This window comes from Sus scrofa, chromosome 2, assembly GCF_000003025.6.
Source record: "Sus scrofa isolate TJ Tabasco breed Duroc chromosome 2, Sscrofa11.1, whole genome shotgun sequence".
Lineage (NCBI taxonomy): Eukaryota > Metazoa > Chordata > Mammalia > Artiodactyla > Suidae > Sus > Sus scrofa.
The window spans coordinates 76229768-76252856 of NC_010444.4; the positions used below are offsets into that span (position 1 = coordinate 76229768).

Here is a 23089-nt window from a genome sequence, read left to right on the forward strand (position 1 = left end):
AGCAACCATCTGGCTCTTTCCAGAAAGTCTGCAGGCCCTGCTCTTGGTGATTCCATGCTTCTTAGATCATCACAGACAAGCTAGCAGTATCCAAAAGCTTCTAAGCTTCCTGCGACCCTCACCTCCCTGAAGGAAGGCACCGCATTGCAGCAAAGCTGGAACCCTGTCTTAGCGGCTGTGGATTTGCTCCTGGCGCCTCCCTCCACACTGGAACCCTTGCAGGACGAAGGCCGCCCAGGCCTGGCCCACCGAGGCCTCCCCCAGCTCCACAGAAAAGGCAAAGACTCAGGTGTAAATATCAAAAGCTGTATTTAATTATAAGATTCGAACAGAAGCAAGGCAAAAACCGCAAACGGAAACTTCAGGAACTAACATCTGCCTTTGAATTCCTTGACATTTGTCAAACTTCCAAAACAGAAAAGAATAGATTCCGTGTTCTTACACCACCATACAAAATGGCTTAGAGGAAGGCCAGACTGGGGCCCTCCCCCGAGGCTGCCCTGTGCCTGCAGCCCAGGTCCAGCTCCAAGGCCACGGTCTCCCGTGGGTCCTGGCAGGTCCAGCTGCTCCACCCCCACCCACACACCAGTTTCTTTTTAAGACACATACCTAACCAGGTGGAAGTTGTCGTCTGATTTTTTTAGGAATAAACATCATTTCTCTCTCGAAAGGCGTGGCTGACAGAGAGGGTGAGTCTGTCTGGCGCTGGTATTGTTTGGAATGGATCGTGGTTTGGCCCCCACCTGCCATCTGCAGCACAGCGGCGGGACCAGAGGGACACAGAGCTGGCCCTGGAGCCAGAGGGTCTGTGCCTTCCCTCTCGTCATGGATGGGGAGGAGCAGGCAGGGCTCTGTCGCCAGGTGGTGACATGGGGGCCGGCGGCATCTGTCCTGAGGTTCAGAGAACCCTGTCGGTGAGGTAGAAGACATAACGCCAGTTCCAAATATCCTCCCACATTCCAGAAGCTCCCCGCCTTTGCTGTAGCTGGAGGCTGAGGTGCGTGCACTGGATGGGGCTGAGAGCGTGCAGATGCCCATGGCGAGGGTGGGGGCCAAGTTCCTCTAAGCGGAAAGGCAAAATGGGCCCTGGCCTGGCGCCAGCCCTGCCCCTGAGAGGAGCAGTCCCAGGGACTCGTGCCCCAAGAGGCGACACTACCAAGTATTTCAAAAAGTCGTGGCCGTTTATTAAAACACGGAGGAGCTTGAGCACAGGCGCTGGGCGCTTCCCGGCAATGAATGGCTGTGGGGCAGGGCTTGGAGATCACCGCGGGCCCCCTCCTCATGCCCCCAACCCAGAGTGGGGGTGTCCAGACCCCACCTAGCAGGCGACACTGGAGTCCAAACCCCTGGGGCCCTGCTGGACAAAAACGTCCCTCCCTCAGGAGGCAGAGGTCCTCCCTCTCAGGCCCTAGGACCTAAGGGAAGCAGCAGCCAGGGAAGCACCAAACTGGGCATGTCTGCCGCCACCCTCCCCGGGGCCCCACCCGGACAGGAAGACTGCGGAGCTGGCACTAGCTTGAGGGCCTGGGCCGGCAGGGCTTGTGCAGCGCCGCTCAGGCTCAGAGCAGGGCTGGGGTCCGGGTTGCAGCCAGACGGGAAGAAGAGGACGCGCGCACCGGCCAGACCAGAGCACCAAGTTGGGGGCCAGGCGGGTCCAGTCCCGGGCGCGGGGGGCCGGCGGTGAAAGTCCGAGTCTGTGTGCCTTCCCCTAGGCCGAGGGGTCAGGTAGGCCTGCAGGTTTGGGGGTGAGGCCGGTGGGGCTCTCAGGCTCCCGGGGGGGTGCACTGGCCTCGGTCTCCTTGGGTACAGGAGGTTCTGGGGACTGCTCAGCTGGCAGGGAGGCCGGGAGTGCTTCTTGCCCGGGAGGCTGCTGGGCGGTGGTGGTATCCGAGTCCGCCCGGGGCTGAGGGCCATCAGCCGCAGCAGGTACCCATGCAGGCTGAGGTAGGTCCTTCTGCAGAAGAGACGCCTGGTTGGTGGGGCACGGGGGGCGGGGCTGTGGGGAAGGGGCACAGGGCAGGGAGCCCCCCCACCTGGGTGGGCTCCAGGCCCAGGAGAGGGAGGCACCCTCCAGGAACTCAGCACCACCACCAGCACTCAGGGCCCCAGGGGCAGCCACTCTGACTTCTCGGAATTGTTCTCCCTCCAGGACCTCCCAGAACTAATCCACCTGCTCTATGGCAAAGCCGACCCCCACTGAGACTGAGACCTCTGCAGGACACCTGCCCGAGGGCCTGGGAGAGGGTTCTATTGTCAGGCAGCTGATGGGAACCCAGGGCCACAACAGTCATGCCATCTGCAGTGGGCACTCAGGTGGCTGCATCTATGTGGACAAGTTACACACGTAAGAAATGCTCAGGGGCCCCGTCAGGACAGGGCAGATTTCCTAAGAGGGCCTGAGAAATGCCACTGAACAGCAACATCCTCCAGAGTTATGGGGATATGCCATTGCCCTGTGCTGCATGGACAGTGTCCTCTGTTCCAAAGGCCTAGCTGGCTCCCCTCCCCAAAGTGGAAGCAGCAGGAAGCCCAAATCCAACTGCAGCACCTGTGCCTTCAGCCAGGGGGTGGCAGCATCACCCTCAGTAGCACCACCAAGAGCGCTGGTCCCCCACCCTGTCCCAGTGGCCACGCAAGTACAGCACCCCAAGCAAAACCTTCAAGAGACTGGGAGATCTGCCCACAGGCGCGGGCTGCGGGGTTTAGTTGTAACACTAGGAGGTCTTACTCAACTTTAACTCTAGTTAGGGCTTATTAGGCTATTATTTCTTGCAGACAGTCATAGCAAACTGGTATTCACCGCAAAGCCGCTGCCCGTCCAGAACATGCCCAGCTCCCTGCGCCAGAGCGCCAGGGCGCAGCTGGTGACGAGAGTGCAGGGCACCAGGTAGAGGAGGGCGGGCTGGCCGCGCTGCATGAGGGCCAGCGCCATGAACGTCACCAGGAGGCCAATGCCGTAGGCTGTGGGGACAGAGATGGGCAGCGCGTTACCACCGTTTGCAGGGCTGGAAACAGTGGGGTTGCAGGAGAGGCAGAGAGCGGACCAGCTGAGGGGAGTGGATGCTTCCAGAAGCGCACCATCTTCCCCACCCCTTTCAGGCCACGCCCCACCCGCTGGGGCAGGCAAGGGGGCACACTGGGTCCCCGCAGGGAGGAATGTCTGGATCCATGAGAGCTGGAGGAGGAGCTAGAAATATAACCCAATGGCTCATTTTTATAAACCTTTAACTGGAAAGGATCTGAATGAAAGTAAGGTGTGTACGGGAGGAAGTCAAATTCTCCCCAAGCTGTGATCATGTAAAAGACTGTTTCTGATCCTGTGCCTCAGCCAGGAAGGACTGAGGGGTGGAGAGGCACCATATCTGCACTTTGACCTCAAGTTCAGAATAAAATGTGTTATTTACAGATGTGTGACTGTAAACGTATACACACGTGCACACAGAGCATGTGGATGGAAGGAAAACAAAGCAGATGAGATGAGGGGTTAGAGATGCTCATCCTAAGCGCAGGGGTGGGGGGTGAGGAAAGGGGGTGGGGGGGCGGGGTGGGAGTCCTCTGTACTAATCTGGCAACTAAGATGTGCAAGTATTCCAACATAAAGTTACAAGAAAACACACCGTTTACTGGAACCTCTCCTCCAAGGTCAAGAGCCCCATCTCCAGCACCTACTTCCACTCCCGGCCACCTGCTCTGACCCTTACCTCTGCATTTCCAGTGACAGGACAGTGCAGGGAGAGTTCCCGATCATCGGCTAGGGACTATCCACAGGTCCTAAAGTGGTTCAACGGGAGCAAACTACAGGGTTCCAATGACAGGAACTACAGAACGATGTGACACACTGTGGTTCACACCGAGAAAAGCTCTGCAGGTGCATCTGGACAGACTCATCATGGAGACTGTAAGCCCAGAGGCCAGGCCAGGTAGGGTGGGGCCTGGACCTGTAGGAACCTGGGTAGGGAGGGGCAGAGGTAATGGCCCCGAAATATGCCAGGAAGGCTGGCGGCATCCTGCTGGTGGTCAACAGTGTTGGAAGGGGGCCTGTGCACTCTGCGCCCCCACTTTGCTAAGGAGCTGAACAAGAGGGACAACAGAATTGGTTTGGACTTTTTTTTTTTTTTTTTTTTTTTTTCCTGGCTGCACCCAGGACATGTGGAAGTTCCTAGGTCAGGGATTAAACCCAAACCACAGCAGTGATAATGCCAATGGCCTTAACCTGCTGAGCCACAAGATAACCCTGGTTTAGACATTTTTAGAAACAAGTGGGTCCAACAGAAAACGAGAAAACATCCCTTTGGTGTAAATGGCTTTGATAACAAAAGAAACAGAGAAAACAAAGGAAAAAAGAGAAAGACAAGACAAAAGAAAAGAGAAACAACAACAGCTGTGGAAGGTGAAGAGGCTGTGAGGTGGACACAGGCCCGACCCCGCCCACACAGAGATGGGGCAAGGCTGGGGCCCTGGGGTTGTGGGCTTACCGATGGTGCAGGCCACGAAGTAGACCCTGGAGGATTGCACCTGGATGTCAAAGCGGTGGCAGTAGGCCACGAGCAGCCCTGTGGGAGAGAGGACGTGGGCCAGAGGCCAGGCCACAGCCCCGGCCTCACACCAGGAGCTTCCGTGGGAAGACCTGTATTCCTCTCTGGCTCAGGGCCGGGCTGGGGGTGACACCCGGGACTTGTGGTGGGTAACCAGAGATGGATGAGAGTGCAAACCCCAGCTCAGAGGCCACCTGGTGGGGGGAGGGACCCTGGGGGCAGTGTGGCTGGCAAGGCGGGCAGGTCTGTGTAGCATGGACAACACCTCCGAGGGGCCGCCTCTCTGCCACCCGGGCTGCACACACTGCCCAACAACCCAAGGACCCCCAACCCCGGTCCACCCAAGCCCAGGCCCAGTACCTGGGACCAGGATGTCCCCAAAGCCCAGGAGGGAGAAGGGCCGGTCACACAGGGCCAGTGGTGAAGCATTCAGTCTGGGCACCTTCAGGACCATGGGGAGCTGGGGAGAAGGAGGCAACCAGCTCCAGGACCTGCCCAGACCTCTGCTTGCTCCATCTAGCACCTCGGCCCCCGGGCACCACGTACCTTCTCGTGGGTAGCCGAGTCCGACGGCCCAGTAGCCACCTCCACCATGATGCTGTTCCCACTCTAACAGAAGGAAGGCTGCATCAGAAGGGGCCTGCAGGGCCCTATGGGTTGCGGGGGTGGGGAGGGAAGGGGCCCACCTTGGTCAGGAAGGGCGTGATGAACACGAAGAAGACGTCGTAGATGAAGAGCACCAGCAGCAGCAGTGTGCAGGCCTGGGGACAGGGCGTCCTGAGGGCCAGGCTCAGGGACCGGCATAGGGTCCCAGATGCACAGACCCACTGGGATGTGTACCCGCCCCTCACAGCGTTCAGACTTTCCCTGTGGGCAAGTCTGAGCAGAGGCAGCCCCATCCTCTGGGGCAACGCCAGGTGGAGGCTCGGGGAGGCGAGGTCTAGTTTCTGATGGGAAACTAGAGAGGACACAGCTGTGACCAGCCAGCCCCGGGTTTGGGGAGGTGACAGCCATCTTCACGTTTCCTGTGTGCTTCTAAGTTCCTTCTGCTGGGGTCAGGCCTCGGCCCCCCTGGTTTCACCCTCACTGGCACAGCACCATCGCCAGGGAGGAGGTGGGCCCACTGCACCTGGCCTAGTGTCCCCACAGACAAGTCACAGGAGCTGTTGCAACTCTGTAGCTGATACTTAAGCTCCATCACCAGGGGGACAGATGAGCAAAGACCAGGTCCCCTACACAGGGCCAGGCTCAGAGTAGAAGGCCATGGGCAGAGCTGCCTGGAGGGAGGTGCTGGGCCAACACCAAGAGGCTGGGTACCCTTGTCTGCAGAGTTCCCCCCACCTACCCGCATCTTCTGTGTTCTCACCTTGAATGTGGGGAGGCGGATGGTTTTCAATGTGTAGAGGCAGAAGGCAATGCCCAGAGCATCCTGAAGGATCCAAGCCCACCTAGAAGGCAGCGCAGCGTTAGCCTTGGGAAGGGTCTCGGCCAGGAGCCTTGACCTGCCAGTCCCTCCCTCCCCAGCCATCCCTCACCCAGCCTGCTGTGGCCCAGCTGCGAAGACCCTGGGACGTGTGGCAGGGACAAGCTGGGCAGCCATGGCCCGGAGGTGCAAGGGGTGAATGGGCCCTCCCCCACCCACAAGGGCAGAGGGGAGTGGACATATGCCAGGACCTCTGTCCCTGTGCGGCAGGGCTTTCACAGGATGGGGCAAGGCTGCAGGAGGAGGGAGCCGTGCCTCCAACTGGATTCAAATTTCTCTTCAAAAGTATCTTTTAAATGACTTAGAAAAGCCAAATTTGGGAGTTCCCATCATGGCTCAGCAGTAATGAACCCAACTAGTATCCATGAGAATGCAGGTTCGATCCCTGGCCTTGCTCAGTGGGTTAAAGGATCTGGCATGGCCATAAGCTGCAGCGTAGGTCACAGATGTGGCTCGGATCCCACATTGCTGCAGCTGTGGTACAGGCTGGCAGCTAACACCTCCAATTTGACCCCTAGCCTGGGAACTTCCATATGCCAAGGGTACAGCCCTAAAAAGAAAAAAAGAAAAGCCAAACTTGCACCCAGCCAGATGCCACAGACCCTCTCAGGAAACAGGGGCTGGGGTTACTGGGGTCCGCAGTCCCTGGGAACAGGCCTCGCTGCCCCAGGCCCAACACCATCAGAACCACTTCTGAATTTGAAGATTAAAGCTGGGTAACCCAGAGTTCCCGTCAGGGCTCAGTGGTTAATGAATGCGACTAGCATCCATGAGGAAGAAGGTTCGATCCCTGGCCTTGCTCAGTGGGTTAAGGATCCGGTGTGTTGCCATGAGCTGTGGTGTAGGCCAGCAGCTACAGCTCCAATTTGACCCCTAGCCTGGTAACCTCCATAGGCCGCAAGTGAAGCCCTAAAAAGACCAAAAAAAAAAAAAGCTGGGTAACCCCAGGCTCCAGGTTCTCTGCCCCTCAAGTCACTCATGAGCGCTCCACCTGGGCTCAGGATAAGAAGCTCTCAGGCCAGGGCACTGGTGAGAACAAAGAGGTTTGCCACGGCCACGTGGGCACCTAGACATGGGGGAAACCGAGGCCTATTCTAAGTTCGGGCAAGGGAGCAGCCTTCTTGGCTCTGATTTAACCGTGAGAGTTCACATTCTCTTTGTGTACAAAGGACTCAAAATATTTTCACATTTTCCTTCTGCCAGTTAAATCTGTTGTGGCTCCAACCAGCAGCACAGCCAAAAGCGTTTAACTGCTTCAGAAGAAGCTCAGAGAAAGTGCCAGATGGTGTCAGTGACGGCAGGCAGCAGGGACACACACACACCCGGGCTCCAGGCCATGCCGCAGGCATGAGGCCTGCCAAGGGATGCAGCCTGGAGAGGTGGGTGTTTAGGGGAGCAGAGCCCACCTCCCTCACCCCCCGAGAGGGCTGCTGGCTGAGCAGGCAGGCGCCACGATGGAGCCACAGAGGTGGCATCTCATGCCAGATTGCAATCACAGTGCCCATGGCAGTGGACAAACTGCAGGGCAGCCATGGCCGGGCGGCCGTCAGCTGAGCCCTGTCGGCACCTGGACAGCACGTGGCTACGCATCCAGGACACTGACAGGAGGCTTTTCATAACCAGGAGCTGGCCCAGCTCCAGCTGTCCCAGTCAGACAGCGAGGAGGCCAGAGCACCTGAGGACAGCCACCCCCACCCCCATGCCCAGGCCCTGGGGTGCACTCACTGGTCCTCGTTCCGGAAGACACCCCACACCACGCTGACTGCCACGCACAGCAGCGCCAGGAGCAGCGTGCGGACCTGAGGCCGCTTGTGGAAGTAGGGCAGGCTGTTGTCAGGGACCCTGAGGGCAGGCAGGTGGGGGCGTCAGGGGCCTCCAACCACCACCCCCAGCCCTGTCTCTCCTTAGCACCCAAAGCCCTCAGCCTCCCCACCTGACCTGCCCTTTCTTCCCCTTCACCTCTCCTGTCAAACATCCCATCCCTCACCTCTCATTTCTAGAAGGGAGGCTCCCAAGGGCAGGGCAGAGCAGGCCTTAGGGGAAAGGGACTGCCGAGCGGGGCTGGCCTGCTTCCCCTTCCTCACGTCCCTCTATTTCAGCCCATGTCCCACTGGGCCTGACAGAGAGCGGGACCTGGGGAGAGGGAGGCTGCCCTGGGGCTGGGAGGCAGGAGTCAAAAGCCACTCCCACTTCCCTACTCTGCCCTGAACCCAAGGCCCATAAGCCCCTAGACATCAACGAGTGGGCACCTGCTGTATGCCTTCCCTGTGCCAGATTGATCAGGGGCTGCAGGAGAGTGAGGGGTCCTCAGCACCTCTGAGCTGTGGAGCCCCAGGGGCTGGGTAACGGGAGGTAGGAGCTGATGGGCCAAGAGGCAGCCTGGTGGGAACCCCACGAGCAGAGCCATGGGTGGGGGCCACGCCAGGAGCTCACCTGCACTTGCAGAATGGCAGCCTCTGGATGAGGGGTGACAAGCAGCTGTACAGGCCAGTGGAGGAGGCCAGGCAGAAGATCCCGATGATAACGTAGACTGCAGGGCAGGCAGGCAGTGAGGGGAGGGCTCTGCGCTAGGTCCCCCCCGACAGTGACAGCCCCAAGGGGAGAGACGGGACCTCGGTGGGTCAGGTGGGGTAGGGGAGGGGCGCACCAAGCTGGTCGTAGAAGAAGTAGAGCAACACAAGCATGGAGCAGCACATGACCACGAAGACGCAGATCATGACGGGCGTCACGTCCACGGCTTCATCCTCCTGTTTCTCGGGCCCATCGTCCCGCTTGTGTTTCATGTACCTCCTCCAAAGACACAGATGGTTCGGGGATGCCCTGCCAGCCGGCACAACTCCCCAAGGGCCAAGGCCACGGGTAGGGGGAAGGACAGGCAGTAAACCCGGCACAAGGGGTTGGCACAGCTGGGGTTTGCTTGTCAGGACGTTATGATCATCACCTGCCCCATGGGCCAGTCCCTGCCCCCAGGACCTCATGGGACGGCGCCAGGAGCTCAGGTCCTCACAGTGAGAGCTGCTGGGTGAAAAGCTATGGTGCCCTGGGCCCCACAGGACCACCCCAACCCTGCGCTGACCCCTCCACAGGCTTCCCTGGGCTGCCAGGGGGGTCTCCTGTGGACACCCCTGGCCAGGTGGGCCCAGAATCCTGGTGGCAGAACAGAATTTTGGGGAGCAGGACACTCAGGGCCTTCAATAGGTCTCCTGGGTGTGCACGGCAGCTGTTTTCCAGAAGCTCTCTGTGCATGCAGAAGCCCCTCTTGTAGTGATTTCCCCCGCCTTAGAGCTGCCCACCCATCACTCAGGCACACATGTGGGCACTCACTTCCTCACGTCCCGGCTCCCGGCCCAGTAGCCCCCCAGGGCGACAGTGCCCACAGCCATGATGAAGATGATGACCATGTTGTAGTCCAGCATTGGCTCCTTGGGTGCATACAGCGCTGCCCGCACCGTCCGGCCGAAAGTCTGCCTCGGAGAACACCGGGAGCTCCTGTGGGGGTGGCTTACCTGGCCCCCTGCCTACCAGAAGAGCCTGGGCCGGCCTGTGCATGGAGCTGGGAACCAGGGGCCGGGGAGGCCCTCGCCCCATGCCCTGACCCGTCACTCCTGACCCCAAGGAAGGTGGCTCTGCTGGGACAAGCTTCACTCAGGGCAGGCGACGAACCATGCAGGTGGGAGCACAGACCCCACACCCAGGTGGAATGTAATGTGTGTACACCCAGTGGAGGTGCCTGGGCAGAGGCCTGGCAGCTGCCAGCACTGCCCACAGGGAGAGTGGGATCGGGATATTTGCCGCAAACTGCAAAGGGTTTGGCAGAACCTGACTGTTCCCAGGTCACTGTGCTGAAGCTGCCCCGCTCCAGCCCCAACTCCCCAAAGATGAACAGGGTCACTGGGCAGACAGGGCCATGTGTATGCGTGGGGGCCAGGCCGGGGACTGTCAGGGGAGAGCTCTCTGGAGCCCAGGAGGCCCTGGCCATGCGGAACCTTTGGGACCGAGGTCTCCTGATGTGCACGGCACTGTGGACCCACCGTCTTCTTAAGCCTGGGTCAGACTGGTGGGGGGAGCCCTACCTCGAAAATGTCCAGCATGTCCCTGTAGCTGAGCAGGGCCACAGGAATGCCAATCTCATCATATTGCGTCTTGTTGCCTCCTGGGGGGACCTGAGGGGACAGGGCAATTGTCTAGCTCACCAAGGCCACCAGGGTGGGGCAACTGTTTCTGACAGCACAGCCCACAAGAGCCAGCCCTCCCTGAGGGGGCAGAAGAGTCCCACACCTGTGGGGTCCCTGGGGGACAGGCAGGGAGGGAGCACAGCTGGAGGGCAGGCCTGCAGGCTCAGTCCCTCCTTCTGGGGAGGAAAAGCTCCCCTTCCCTCTCAAACCTGGGGCTGGGTGGCACCAGTCAGCCCTGGAAGGCCTGGGGAGAGGCTGGCACATGGCCCATGCCCATTTCTCAGATAGCACCCTCAGATCTCTGCCCCAGGCCCTGTCGGCCCCCCAGGACTGCTCCAGGGCAGGGCCCCCTCCAGGACCACAGTCCAAAGACTCAAGTCCATTCATGGCCAGGAAACCAAATCCTCGTCTCCCCTGGCCAGCTCCCTGCCCATGCCTCAAACCCTTGCCGGGATCCTGCCTCCCAGGGTCCCAGGCTCCCAGGGGAGTGCCCAGCAGCCGCACCAGTGTCTCCTTGCTGACGATGAGCAGCCCACGTGCCCCGCTGCCCTGGGCCAGCCGCACTTTCTCATAGAAGGTGCAGTTCCCCCGCGCCACCAGTGGGATCTGGTTGCTGAAGCCCTTGGCTGGCAGGTCTGATGGAGAGCAGAGCACGGAGCCCGTCCAGTCCCGAACCTGCAACAGAGACTGAGAGGGGCGGCCTTCACACAAGCTGCTCGGAAAGTCAGGCCGGGCAGAGTCAAGGTGTCAGAGGACCCACCAATGCTGGGGCATCCAGGCCACTGCAGTAACCACTGTCCCCACAGCCTCACCTCAAGCACACCAGGTCTCAACCCCACACACAGCGCCAGAAGAGGCCCCCCGCACACACACCCTCACACACGTGCACGTGTGCACACACATACGCACGCTGAGGACAGGGCAGGAGGGCGGGTTGCAAGGCAGCACGGGCTCGGAGGAACTGCTCAGGAACCCTCAGAGTCTCTTACAAACACCCCGAGGGGCACGTGTGAGCACTGGCCTCTGTGGTGAGAGCTAAGCAACAGGCTGGGCATCCCGGGTCCCTCTGGAAGGAGTGAGGCTGGACCAGGGAGCAGTGCATGCAGCTGTCCCTGAAGACAGTGACAGGGACGGCTTCTGCTGTCACTCCACTCAGGACAACCACCCTAGCCCAGCACAGGGCTTGGGGAGCTCCTCTGGGGACACCCCAACTCCAGCGGCCTCAGTGGCCCCTAGAGTGACCAGATCCCTCCTGAGTTTCCCAGGAGAGGTCCCTCCTTGTCCTCGGTGCTCTCTCTGCCAGGAGGCCTCCCTCCAGGGGCCCTCAGAGACTGGGGGGAGCAGCAGGGGTGGGGCCCCCAGCCGCGAGGGCAACAGGCAGTACTCACGGCTTTGCCGAGGTCGTGGGGCAGATGGGCCCACTGCGGGTTGTAGAGAATGCAGTAGTCCTTGCCTTTGGGGCCCCCAGTCTCCGACACCACGTGCACCATGCCATACTCACAGGCCACCTGGGGGTAAGGGGTTGCCATCAGGGCACTGGGCACCCGGCCTCCAGGCTTGACCTGGTTTGGGATGGTTTGCTCCCTCCTCCAGAACAGATGGGCACGACCATACACATCTTACAGTGGAGACAATGAGGAGGGCAGGGATGAGCCTCCTCAGGGAGACCTGGGTGCTGACCGTGGCCCTGTGGGGTCCAATGCAGGAACAGGGTAGCCCTCCTAGGACTGACGGGATGGTGAGAACAAGAGCCCCATGCCTCTGTCATGGGGCAGGAAGAGGACAGGGTGAGTCAGCAACTCTGTCCCCAGGCCCGGAGGGTCTCCCAGCGCCCCAGCAGGTTCATGGCTCACTCTGGACCCAGGTGCCCCTGGGAGAATGGCCTATGGGCCACTGAGGCACAGCTCAGGCCCCATGGACTGACGCTTCCCTTCCCAGGGGATAGTGGAGCCTGGGTCATGTGACCAGCACCTGCTGGGGCATAGATCAGTGGGAACCCCCGGGTCAGAGGCATAGGAAGTGGACAGTGAGAGGCCAAGCTGCCTTGGGCCAGGCGGGCCGATGGAGTCACAGAGACAGCATCTCACAGCCAGCAGCAGGGCCCAGGCAGCTGAATGGATCTCCTCCCTGGTACATCCCCAGCGAGCAGTGCCTCTAATGGGCATGGGCAGCAGAATTCCCAGGGCTTCCCGACCCTCTGCTCCCAGGACAGGGACAAGGTGCTGGTGGCCGGCCTCAAGCTCCTCCTGCCATGGTCTACTGGGCAGCAGGCTGCTCAGGGAAGCCACACAAAAGACCACATGGACCCTGCCCACTCTAACCGGGAGGAAGGTTGAGGGCAGCTAGCTGACCACACCCCGTTGTGGACCTTTGCTCCGAATCTGAATTCAAGGTGAGGCAGAGGGGCAGGAACCAGAGTCCTCAGAACACTGGACCCCCGCTTCCAGGGCAATGGGGTGGCCAGGCGGCGGGAGGGGCTGGCTCTCATCTTTTCTGTGTAACATGGAGAGGCTTTATCTACGTAAAAAATGGCTTTACCGAGTTCCCGTCGTGGCGCAGTGGTTAACGAACCCGACTAGGAACCATGAGGTTGCGGGTTCGGTCCCTGCCCTTGCTCAGTGGGTTAAAGGATCCGGCGTTGCCGTGAGCTGTGGTGTAGGTTGCAGACGTGGCTCGGATCCCACGTTGCTGTGGCTCTGGTGTAGGCCAGTGGCTACAGCTCCGATTCAAACCCCTAGCCTGGGAACCTCCATATGCCGTGGGAGTGGCCCAAAGAAATAGCAAAAAAAAAAAAAAAAAAAAGGCTTTACCTACTGACTTCATGCAAGTGTCCCCACTCCCTGCTTGTCCCTCTCCTGCCTGAACTGCTGCCTTCCTCCCAGGGCTCCACAGTCTCCCATGAGGACAACTTCCACCTCTGGAGGACCTCGTCTCACCCCAGCAGGTCTAACAGCACCAGACCATGTCTGTCTGGGTTGCTGGGCCCCTAGGCAGGCTCAGCCCAGGGCTGGGCTGCTCCCCGGGCTGCAGGGTCTGCGAGGGAGGAAGGGGTGGAAGACAGAGCCTCCTGCCTCAAGCCCTGAGCCTACCCTGGCCTCTTGGCTTCTTAAAGCTGGAGGGGCCTGACTAGACCCAAACTCGCACTGAACACTCAGGCTCCAGGGGCCTGAGAGGGAAACTGCACTCAGCATCCCCCGAGAACCTGCCACAGAAACAACAGGTGGCAGGCACCTGTCTGCTGGGGACAGACCTACAGCCACCCCAAAACATGGCCTTCTCAAGCTGGGGGCTGCAGGGGGTGGGGGCCTCTAACTTGACAGGGCTCCTGAGGGGCTGTAGCCCTGACCACAGCCTGAAGGATACAGACTAGCTCTCAGGCCAGGGAGCTTGTCCCCGTAGGATGCAGGCCCGGGTCCCACCGCTGCCCAGGTGGCCCCCACATGCGTCTGCTCCATGATTTGGTTTGGCCCCTGGAGAGAGACGTCGACCATGCCCGTCAGAAGCACTGCTCACTCCAGATGTGCTGGGGAGGAAATCCGGTCAGCTGCCTGGGCCCTGTGGCTGTTCATGTGACTCCCTTCCTGTCGTCCCCTTCCTGTCCAACCTCATTCCCTCGACCTGAGGCAGAACTAGGATCTCCCTCTTCCAGGTTCTCCCCACCAGACTGCCCCCTTGTTCTGTGCCTGGACCTGTGCCCCTTCTAATGGCTCATACCCGCTCAGAGCCCCGCCCCCACCCCAGGCCACTTCAGGGAGTCTGTGACCCCTCAAACCCAGGGGGAATCCAGCCCACCTTCTATATTCATCAATAAAGTTTTATTGGAACACAGCAGCCTAGTTCCGGCATGCAGGGCTTACAGATGCTCTCAGCTGCAATTGCAGAGCTGCAGAGTTCTAACAGAGGCCAGGTGGCCCGAAAGCTGAAAATGCTGTCTGACCCTTTGGAAAACATCTGCTGCCCCCTGACCTAGGGGACCTGAGTTGCTGGTGAAAACTGTCCTTTATATACAATGGGAATGGATAGAAAAAAAATGTTTAAGGTCTTTTAAAAGCACAAGAGCAGGAGTTCCCACTGTAGCACAATAGGATTGGGATCAGCAGCGTCTCTGGAGCGCTGGGATGCAGATTCAATTCCCAGCCTGGCACAGTGGGTTAAGGATCCAGCAGTTGCAGTGTAGGTCACAGCTGTGGCTCGGATCTGATTCCCTGGGCCAGGAACTCCATACGCTGCACACAGGGTGACCAAAAAATAAAAAAAATAAAAGCACAAGCACACACTTCCCAGATTCCTCCCCCAATGTGCACAACTGGCTTTCCGTTAAGAAATAAACCTGGGCTTGAATCAAATACCAGAAACCACATTGTCAATGTGAATTTGGTCTCCTCCCCAAAGTTAAGCGCTGGGAGAAGTTCTTCAAAAGGGCACCGGGATGTGAGTACCCTGCCTTCCAGTGTGGCCCATCCCAGTTTGGAAAACCAAGAACAGCTGGGACTATGGAAGACAGGCCACTTCCCAACACATCACAATCATAAAGTGAGTTCAGGAGCCTCTAGGGAAATTATGCTTCATGATGATGGTGAAAGCATCCACGTCAGAGGGCTTTGGGAGAAGCTCAAGGGTCCAGGTTGGGCGCAGCCTTCCTAAGACTTGGTGGGTTCTAGGAGGGGAAAATTAGGTCCTGGGATGCTTAGAGAAAGATGTTCAGGTGAAGGAAAGTGGGAGAGGGTTAAGGGGCAAGTGGAAAGGGTTAGGGGGAAGGGGCAGGCGGAGGCGGGCAGTGGAGGGGAGAAGGGGCAGGTTAGGGGGAAAGTGTATGGGTAAAGGGCCAGGTGGAGTGGGGCAATGGCAGGGGCAGAGACAGCACCAATGTTGGGTCAGATCTGCTTAGTAACAGGCCCCACATAGGCCTTTATGTACATGCCTTATAGTAACTGGGGAGTGTGTGTTTGTCTAGTTGAGGAGGTGCAACCCCTCGCCCAGGGTCACAGAATGGTAGGGAGTGGGTTTAGGGCTGTGAGCAAGCAGCCTCCTGTCAGTGGAAAGCTGGTCTTCCTCTTGAGCGCCATGAAGAACCAGGCCCAGGGAGGGTTCTGTTCCGGAAAGCAATGGCCCAAGAGCTCCTCCCTCTCTCCAACACTCTTCTTGGCTCCCCACACTCAGGATGAAGTTCAGTCAGCTGAGAATAAAGTCCAAACACCTCATCACGTGGGCCTCCAGCATGCAGCTCTGACCTGTCCAGCCCACTCCCTGGACCCCAGCCTGGGAGGGCCACAGGCTCCATCTGCCCTTTACCCTCGGCCTGGAGCCACTCCCCTGACGTTCCCTCCCTGGCCTCCCTGCCAGTGCACCTGAGCCTCCACTGGGATGACACCATTCTCAGGTGGAACCACTGTACTGAAAATACACCAGTTAGAGCGGAGCCACAGCTTCCCCAAATAAAGCTCTCACGCTTCTGCCTGGCCCTGCTCACATCACCTGCAACACCCTCCATCTGCTCTCCTGACCTAGCAAACTCCTACTCGTCCTTCAGAACACCCTGCAGGCACCGCTGCTCCTGAAAAGCATTCCCAGGCCAATTGCATCCCTCATTCTGTGGTGTTTCCATGACCCTCCCCCTGCTTCTAGCTTTGCACTCCTTTGGAATACCCAGACAGCTCAAGGTCCCTGCCTCGAGTTGCTGAGACAGCTGAGGAAAATGAGTGAACAGGGCTCAGGGAAGTACAGGGGGCTGGCAAAGCAGCTAGGGGGGCGTCCCAGAGAGCCTGAGAGGGAGGGGCAATGAAGCTGAGGCTAAGTGTATGACCAGGCAATTCATACACAACCCTACATACAGAACCCTCCCTGGGCCTGGTTCTTCATGGCGCTCAAGAGGAAGACCAGCTCTCCACTGACAGGAGGCTGCTTGCTCACAGCCCTAAACCCACTCCCTACCATTCTGTGACCCTGGGCGAAAGAGAGAAGTGCAGGGAGCCTTCAATACACTAGAGCTGGAAAGGGGAAGCTTCCTGACAGCCAGATCACAGGGGCTTCACGAATGCACCAGGAAGCTGCCAGAAGGCTCTCCTCTGGGCACAAGACATGACACACTTTGAGAAAGATCGCTCCTGCAGTGTTGAGAATGAACCGGGGGTGCAGAGAACAAAAGTGGCCACAGAGGAAAGCCATCTGCCTGGAGCAGAGGTGGAGGGGCTGGAGCAGGCTAATGACCCAGTTTTGGGAGCTGTTGGGGGCCACCACTGCCTAAGCTGTGGAACCTGAGAGAGGGGGAGGATTTGGTAATAAAAGATGCACTTATGACAATGTATATCAGCCACCTCGTGGTAGTTCCCCCCACTAGCACCTGGAGACCCTTAACGTTAAATGACAGAGAAGTAGCATGCTGCGCGTTCATGATCCCATATATCATCTCGCTGACTCTATACTGTACACTTATCTTCCTTTTGCAGACAAGGAACTGATACTCAAAGCGGGGAACTCCCTTGCCAAGGTCATGCGAGCAAAAGATGCGGCGGCGATTCGACCCCACTTCGGGGCTGGGCTCCCGGCTGCGTCCCAACACCGCCAGACCCTGGGTGCCGCGCTGGACAGTTTACCACAACCACGGTCGAGGCAGATAGCGTCGCACTCAAGGAGAAACTGAGGCTCGGAGAGGGGTAGCTCCCAGACCAAAGTCACGAAGCTAGAGGGGCGTCTCTGGCGGCGGTTGGAGACCCCGGGGTGGACAAGCGGGGCTCGGGGCAGGAGAGGGGGAACCCCCCCTTAAGACTCCGGCGGGGCCTGGTGACGCTGCGGCTGGGAAGGGCTTCCAGGCAGGGAAGGCAGACGCGCCGGGGACAGTCCGGCAAGGTCACTGCCGGCCCCGAGCCCGCGGGCCGACCGCGTAGGGGGCACGGACACCCTAGGTTGACCCCCAGGCCAGGCCGAGCGGACCCCTATGCGGGGTCGGGGGGCCAAGGAGTAATGGCACCGCGGATGGCGAGGCCGCCAGGGTCGGCGCCGCCCTCACCTGGGCTGCGAGGAGAACGAAGGCCGCCGCGAGCCGAGCCAGCGATGCCACCGCCGCCATGTCGCCCGGTCCCCGCCGCAGGCGTCGGCAGATGTTTCCCAGCAACGCCTTGGCGCCCCGCGCTGCGCAGGCGCCAGGCGTCCGCCGCGCATGTGCAGGGGGCAGAGGCCAAAGGGCGCGGCGCGGCGGCGGCGGCAAGATGGCGGTGAGCGTGCGGCGCGGCTGGCTTGGCTGGAGGGGCTGGCGGGGCAGAATCTGGCCGCGCTTCCCCCCTCACGCAATGTGCTTTCCTCGCAGGACAAAGAGAAGAAAAAGAAGGAAAGCATCTTGGACCTGTCCAAGTACATCGACAAGACTATTCGGGTGAAGTTCCAGGGAGGCCGCGAAGGTGAGGCCCCGCCCCCTGCCTCCCCCCCCCACTCTCCCCCTCTTAAGGTCCACACGGGGTAACGGGCAGCGGTACTGATGACGAATACCTGGGCGGCGCTTTAATCGTTTAGTTCGGAGAACTCGTGCCGGCTTGCAAAAGGCGCCGGGAGGTAGGAACGATTACGGCCCTGTTGCAGGTGGGGAAACTGAGGCACGGGAAAAGGCCCCAAACTAACCCAAAACCCAGTGGCTGGGATTCACTGCTCTGCCTGCTGTGGTTCTTTCTCACCCAGGTGGCTGCCCCAGCTCCTCACCGTGCTCCTGCACCAGGGTTTCTCAGGCTCGGCACTGCTGACATTGGGGCAGCAGTGTTCTCTGTGGAGGTTTGTCCTGGGCGTTGTAGAGTGTGAAACAGCATCTCTGATTCCCACCCACTTGATGCCAGGAGCCCCCCATTCGTGACGACCACAGACCTCCCAGACATGGCCCACTGTCCCTTGGGGGACAGAACTGACCCGGTTGAGAACCATGGCCCTATGGTCAATTTTTATGAAGCCACCAGAGGGATCTGTTATAAAGAAATCCCATCTCCTTGTTCACGGTTGTTCCAGGGTAAAGGAGGAACCTTTTGCTCCAGAGTAATGCTGGGAGTTCTCAACCGCCACAGGGCTGTAAAGATACTTGTTTTCTCTGTCTTGAGCACCTTTACCAGGTTAACTGGCTACCAAGTTAACTTGGTCATTTCCCCACTGGCAGCTCAATACCATTGCTCTGGGAAGCTTTCCCTGACTCCCCAGCCCAGGTCAGGCCTCTTTGTTATGAGCTTCTACTAGTACCTGTCACACAGTTTGCAGCTTTCTGCTGTTATTGTGAGGCTTTAACTCTGCGTCTCCTACTGGAATCTGGTAAGGAGACTGCAGGGTCATGCGGGCAGTGCCGTCCATGGCAGAGCCCTCTTGTCCACTCAGCTGCTGTGGAACTTTGGGCAAGGCACTATCTTTTCTGAGCCTCAGTCTCTTCCTTTGTCAGAGGCTATTATTGACTCCGCCCACCTCAGCAGTGGGGATTAAAGAGTTCAAGGCAGGTAAAGTGTTAACAGGGTTCCCGATGGAGGTTCCCAGGCTAGGTGTCTAATCGGAGCTGTAGCCGCCGCTTATGCCAGAACCACAGCAACTCGGGATCCGAGCCGTGTCTGCGACCTACACCACAGCTCACGGCAACACCAGATCCTTAACCCACTGAGCAAGGCCAGGGATCAAACCTGCAACCTCATGGTTCCTAGTCAGATTTGCTAACCACTCAGCCACGATAGGAAGTCCCTGACAGATAATTCAAGGTCAACATTTCACTTATTCAGCTTCCTCTGATCTTCAGTTTCTTAAACAGTGCTCCAGATCCCTCCTTCCCTGAGCTGTGGACAGTTGAGTAGCATCAGAATGGCTAAAAGCACAGTCAGTGCCTGCCAGTCGAGGTACCTGGCACAGTGAGGATTTGAACATGCTAGTACCATCCTAGCTCTGAAACATAGGAGATAGGTCTCGTCTCGGGGTGCTTATGTTTGCAACGCTGCGGAGCAAACGGCCACCAGTTAGCTGCTTAAACAACACACGTTTTTATCTCAACAGTGTGCGTGGTTTCTATACTCTGGGTGCCTCAGGTCGCTGACAAGGTGGCCATAAAAGAGTGTCTCTGGGAGCTTGTCATCTGAGACCCAGTTCCTCCTGCCTGCCCACTGGTTGTTGGACTCAGGTCCCCGTATTCTGGCTAAAGTGGGCCAGAGACCCTTTTGGCTCTTGGAGGCTGCCTGCTGCCCTTGCCATGGGCTCTGTCCATCGCCTAGCAGTTTGCTTCTTCAAAGCCAGCAGGAAAATCTCTTTTGTCCAGAAAGTGCCCATTCCTTTAGTAGCTCACCTTTCAGGTTGGGCCTACCCAGCATAGCCTCCCTTTAGGTTCACTGAAAGTCAGCCGACTCTTGAACCTTAATTACAGCTGCGAAGCCTTCTGTCTCTGTCACATGACCACAGAGTGATGTCCCATCGTTGCTCCTGTTCCACACTGAGGGGAGGGGGTTCCCAGGCGTGTTCTCGGGGTGAGGGAATGCCGGTTCTGTCTCAGAATCCTGCCCGCCTGCCACAGTGCACCCGTCCCCTTGAGGGGGGCAGACCCACAGGTGTGGGCTCCCGGCCCCCAGGCCAAGTGCCCGAATGCATTGTCCACTCTCCATAACCCCATGAAGTAGGTTCTATCACAGTCTTTGTTCCGTAGGGGAGGGTCAAGCAGGAAAAGGACGCAATGACAGGGCTTCAAACTCAGGTGGGGCCGACAGACATTTTCTATAGAAGACCGGACATGGAATATTTTCAGCTCTGCAGGCCAGACTGTCTCTTTTGAAACCACTCAACTGCCATTGCAGCAGGAAAGCAGCCACAGGCGACATTTAGCAAATGAACATGGCTGTGAGCCAGTTAAACTGTTTACAAAACAGGCACAAGGTTTCGCTGACTGTTCTGGTGGGGGTGGTTTGGGGTCAGCTGACACTGCTCCCCTTCTGGGAGCCCTTCCCTCGCTTTCTCCTTGGTCCCCTGTCTCCAGAGCAGCTGCTCCCACATCTGCATCTGGTTGCAGGGTGACCCCTTGCCGGTGGGGCACCCCCATCCTGCCGACACCTGGATGCAGTTCAAACCTGCCCCAGGATGACCACTGATCTTCCATCTCTCTGTCTCTCTTCTTTTCTCGGTGATTCTGACAAGCCAGTGGAATCCTGAAAGGGTTTGACCCACTCCTCAACCTCGTGCTGGATGGCACCATCGAATACATGAGAGGTGAGTGCAGCTGGCGGGGCTCCAAGCGTCCTTGCCAGGCTTTCCTTACTGTTCCAAAGTCACTCAGCTGCCACCCAAGTGCTAACCATGAATGTTGTGCCTTGTGGATCAGACGGCTGACAGATGTGTTTGATCTCTCACGGTCCTGGCGAGGCCCAGTAGCCCATCATCTTGAGCCTTCAGAGGTGCGGAGTATTTGCTGATCCGCTCATCACTGACCCTGAGCACCAGTGGGTTTGGAGTGTGCCTGGTCTGGCCAGAAAGATGCCACGGCCCCATGAGAGACCCAGCTGCCCTGGGGTTCCTTCAGACCCATTACCTCCTGCTGTCCCTGTGCAGTAACTCCCTGCTGCTGACAGAGGGTCCCCCCATTCTCTGCCCCCAGTCCCTTTCTCCCCAAGTCCCCAGACTCTCCCCACCTGTGGTCAGGCCAGTCCCTGCCCCTCAGCCAGCAACTTCTGCAGCTCCTGACAGAGGCGTGAAGGGGACGTCAGGGCCGAGAAGAAAAGCAGTGTCTTGCTCCTCCAGGGACTGTGGACGTTGAGACCCGAGTTACTCTGGTGAAGAGTGATTGCAGCCACACAGCAGGGTCACAAGGCCACCAGGGAGAGAGGCCCTCCTTGTGGGAGAAGCGATTCTGTGGGGCCTCCTGCCTTGCCCTCATTTTCTTTCCCACTGGGTCTGCCCAGAGTCCCCCACTGGGATCCTGGCCTGGCTTCCTTGGGCGAATGACTTTCTGGAAAAGGATGCCCTCTGTGTTGGGAACCTAGTGAACTAGGGCATGCCCTACAGTATGCCTGTTGTTCCTGCCTCAGAGCCTGCTCCCACTGGGGCCCTGGCTGCTTGTCAGCAGAGTATGTGCCCCTTCCTCACCCCAGAACAGCCCTGGGGCAGAGACCCTACCCCGTCTCCTCAGTTCCAAGAAGGGAGAGGAGGGGTGGGCCTGGACAGCTGTCCTTCTGTAGGGTCTGGTCGTGGGGGGGGCCTCACCCCTACTCGGTTTCCCCCCCACCCCACTGTCTTGGGCTAACAGTAAGGGAGGCTTAACTGTTGTGACCTCAGGAGGACTCTCACTGTCACCACTTCCCTGGGGTCCCTTGCCTCACTGTGAACAGCCCATTGGCACGAGGGTGAATGGTGGCCCTCTAGGGTTTCTGAGATTTTAGAGATGGCTTTTGATTCCATAGCCCATCCGAGGATGCGGTCCCCCAGGTGGTGTTCTCGTTGTGGAAGGAGGGTAGGCTGCATGTGCCAGTTTCCAGAGCGCGTCCTGGGCACTTGCTCCCGCCCACCCACCCGCCGGCCAGCACGCTCCCCCAGCCCACCCCTGCCGCAGTTCCCCAGGCACATCTCCACACCTGGGCCTCTGAGACTCCACCACCTCTTTCTTCACAGACCCGGACGACCAGTACAAGCTCACAGAGGACACCCGGCAGCTGGGCCTGGTGGTGTGCCGGGGCACCTCCGTGGTGCTCATCTGCCCGCAGGACGGCATGGAGGCCATCCCCAACCCCTTCATCCAGCAGCAGGACGCGTAGCAGGCAGCATGCCATGCCCAAGGACTCGGGCTGCCCTCCCCCGTGACGGGCCATCTGCAGGGACAGAACTTTACTTTTTGTATAGGTTATGTTTTTGTTTTCTTAATAAAATTGCAAACCTCAAGTATCCCCGAGCTCCACAGTCTCGCTTTTAGCCACAGTGTCCTGGCAGAAGCCCGTCCTGAGGATTCAGTTTGTCCAGCAGAGTTGAGCGCAGGGCATGGTTCATGTCCAGGACTGGGGGAGCTCGGAGGTGACTGAGTGTGCCATCTGGGTGGGGCGGGGGGCAGGGGTGCAGGAGATGAGTAGGCCTTTAGAACCCCTGGGGGCCATAGCCCATGCAGACCCCCCAGGCGAGCCTTCTCAGTGGGCATGTCCCAGTGACTGGTCCCTGCTTCTTTGTCCCTTCATTGCCTCTGTACACCAGCGCAAGTGGGCCAGAACCAAAACCAGTTTGTTACTGCTTACAGCCATGACCTTGGGAAAAACAAACCAGATGGAGTCTTGCTGTTGCCCCCACCCCTGTCTTCCCACCCCATGACATCCGAGTTGGCCCAACCCTCTTCCCATCCCTCAGCCTGCAACTCCAGGCCACTGTCACAAATGCCCTTGATGCCCCGTCCTCAGGAAGCAGGGCTTTTTCCTGGCCCCTGTTCCTGAACCCAGGGTCCGTGTTAGGATCCTACCCCCATGGGACTCTCCTGCTGAGAGCGGCACAGCCACCTTGTCCTCAAGAGAGCTGAGTGAGTGGAACAGGGAGGCTGTGACTAAGTGTGAGTCGTTCTAGTGGGGAATTATAGACTGAGGGCCCCTCCACCAGCAGCTGGGGACACAGGAAGCGGCTGCAGAAGGGAACGCAACCCCTGTTCACTGTCAACCACCCAATAAACTGCAGCCAGCTGGCTTATCGCGGCATCTGAGCTCTTTGATGGCCAGCAGCGTTCCCCCTGCTACTAGGCATTAGCTGTGAGGCCATGCAGCCCACCCACGTGCCCCCACCCTCCCTGCCCCCTCCTGCCATCTGGTGGCCCTGCCTCCACCAGCCTACATTTCAGAAGCCTCAGCCCCAGCAGCTGGGCAATGGGGGCTCTGGACCAAATGGGGTCACAGACCCAGGGAAGGCTGTGACCTAGAACCTGGCGCACCCAGCCAGCCAACATC

The 23089-nt window shown here is 58.9% G+C and overlaps 2 protein-coding genes across 3 annotated transcripts; one reads left to right on the forward strand and one right to left on the reverse strand.

The window, feature by feature from the left end:
* Positions 293-17300, reverse strand: SPPL2B (signal peptide peptidase like 2B). Of its 2 annotated transcripts, none has more exons than XM_003123025.5 (15): positions 17200-17300; positions 11582-11701; positions 10698-10880; positions 10092-10181; positions 9343-9482; positions 8666-8808; positions 8452-8548; positions 7744-7860; positions 5902-5983; positions 5222-5296; positions 5082-5144; positions 4896-4995; positions 4476-4553; positions 2801-2961; positions 293-1954 (listed from the first exon to the last, which is right to left on the reverse strand). In XM_003123025.5, the coding sequence occupies exons 1-15, from the start codon at positions 17257-17259 to the stop codon at positions 1709-1711; spliced, it is 1755 nt and encodes a 584-aa protein (XP_003123073.1). In that variant the 5' UTR covers positions 17260-17300; the 3' UTR covers positions 293-1708. The 2 variants fall into 2 exon arrangements, with proteins under 2 accessions (XP_003123073.1, XP_005654760.1); XM_005654703.3 differs by having other exon boundaries at positions 2734-2961; positions 17200-17279.
* On the forward strand, positions 17243-22057 carry LSM7 (LSM7 homolog, U6 small nuclear RNA and mRNA degradation associated). The gene is made up of 4 exons (XM_003123024.4): positions 17243-17404; positions 17497-17587; positions 20319-20390; positions 21786-22057. The coding sequence occupies exons 1-4, from the start codon at positions 17258-17260 to the stop codon at positions 21926-21928; spliced, it is 453 nt and encodes a 150-aa protein (XP_003123072.2). The 5' UTR covers positions 17243-17257; the 3' UTR covers positions 21929-22057.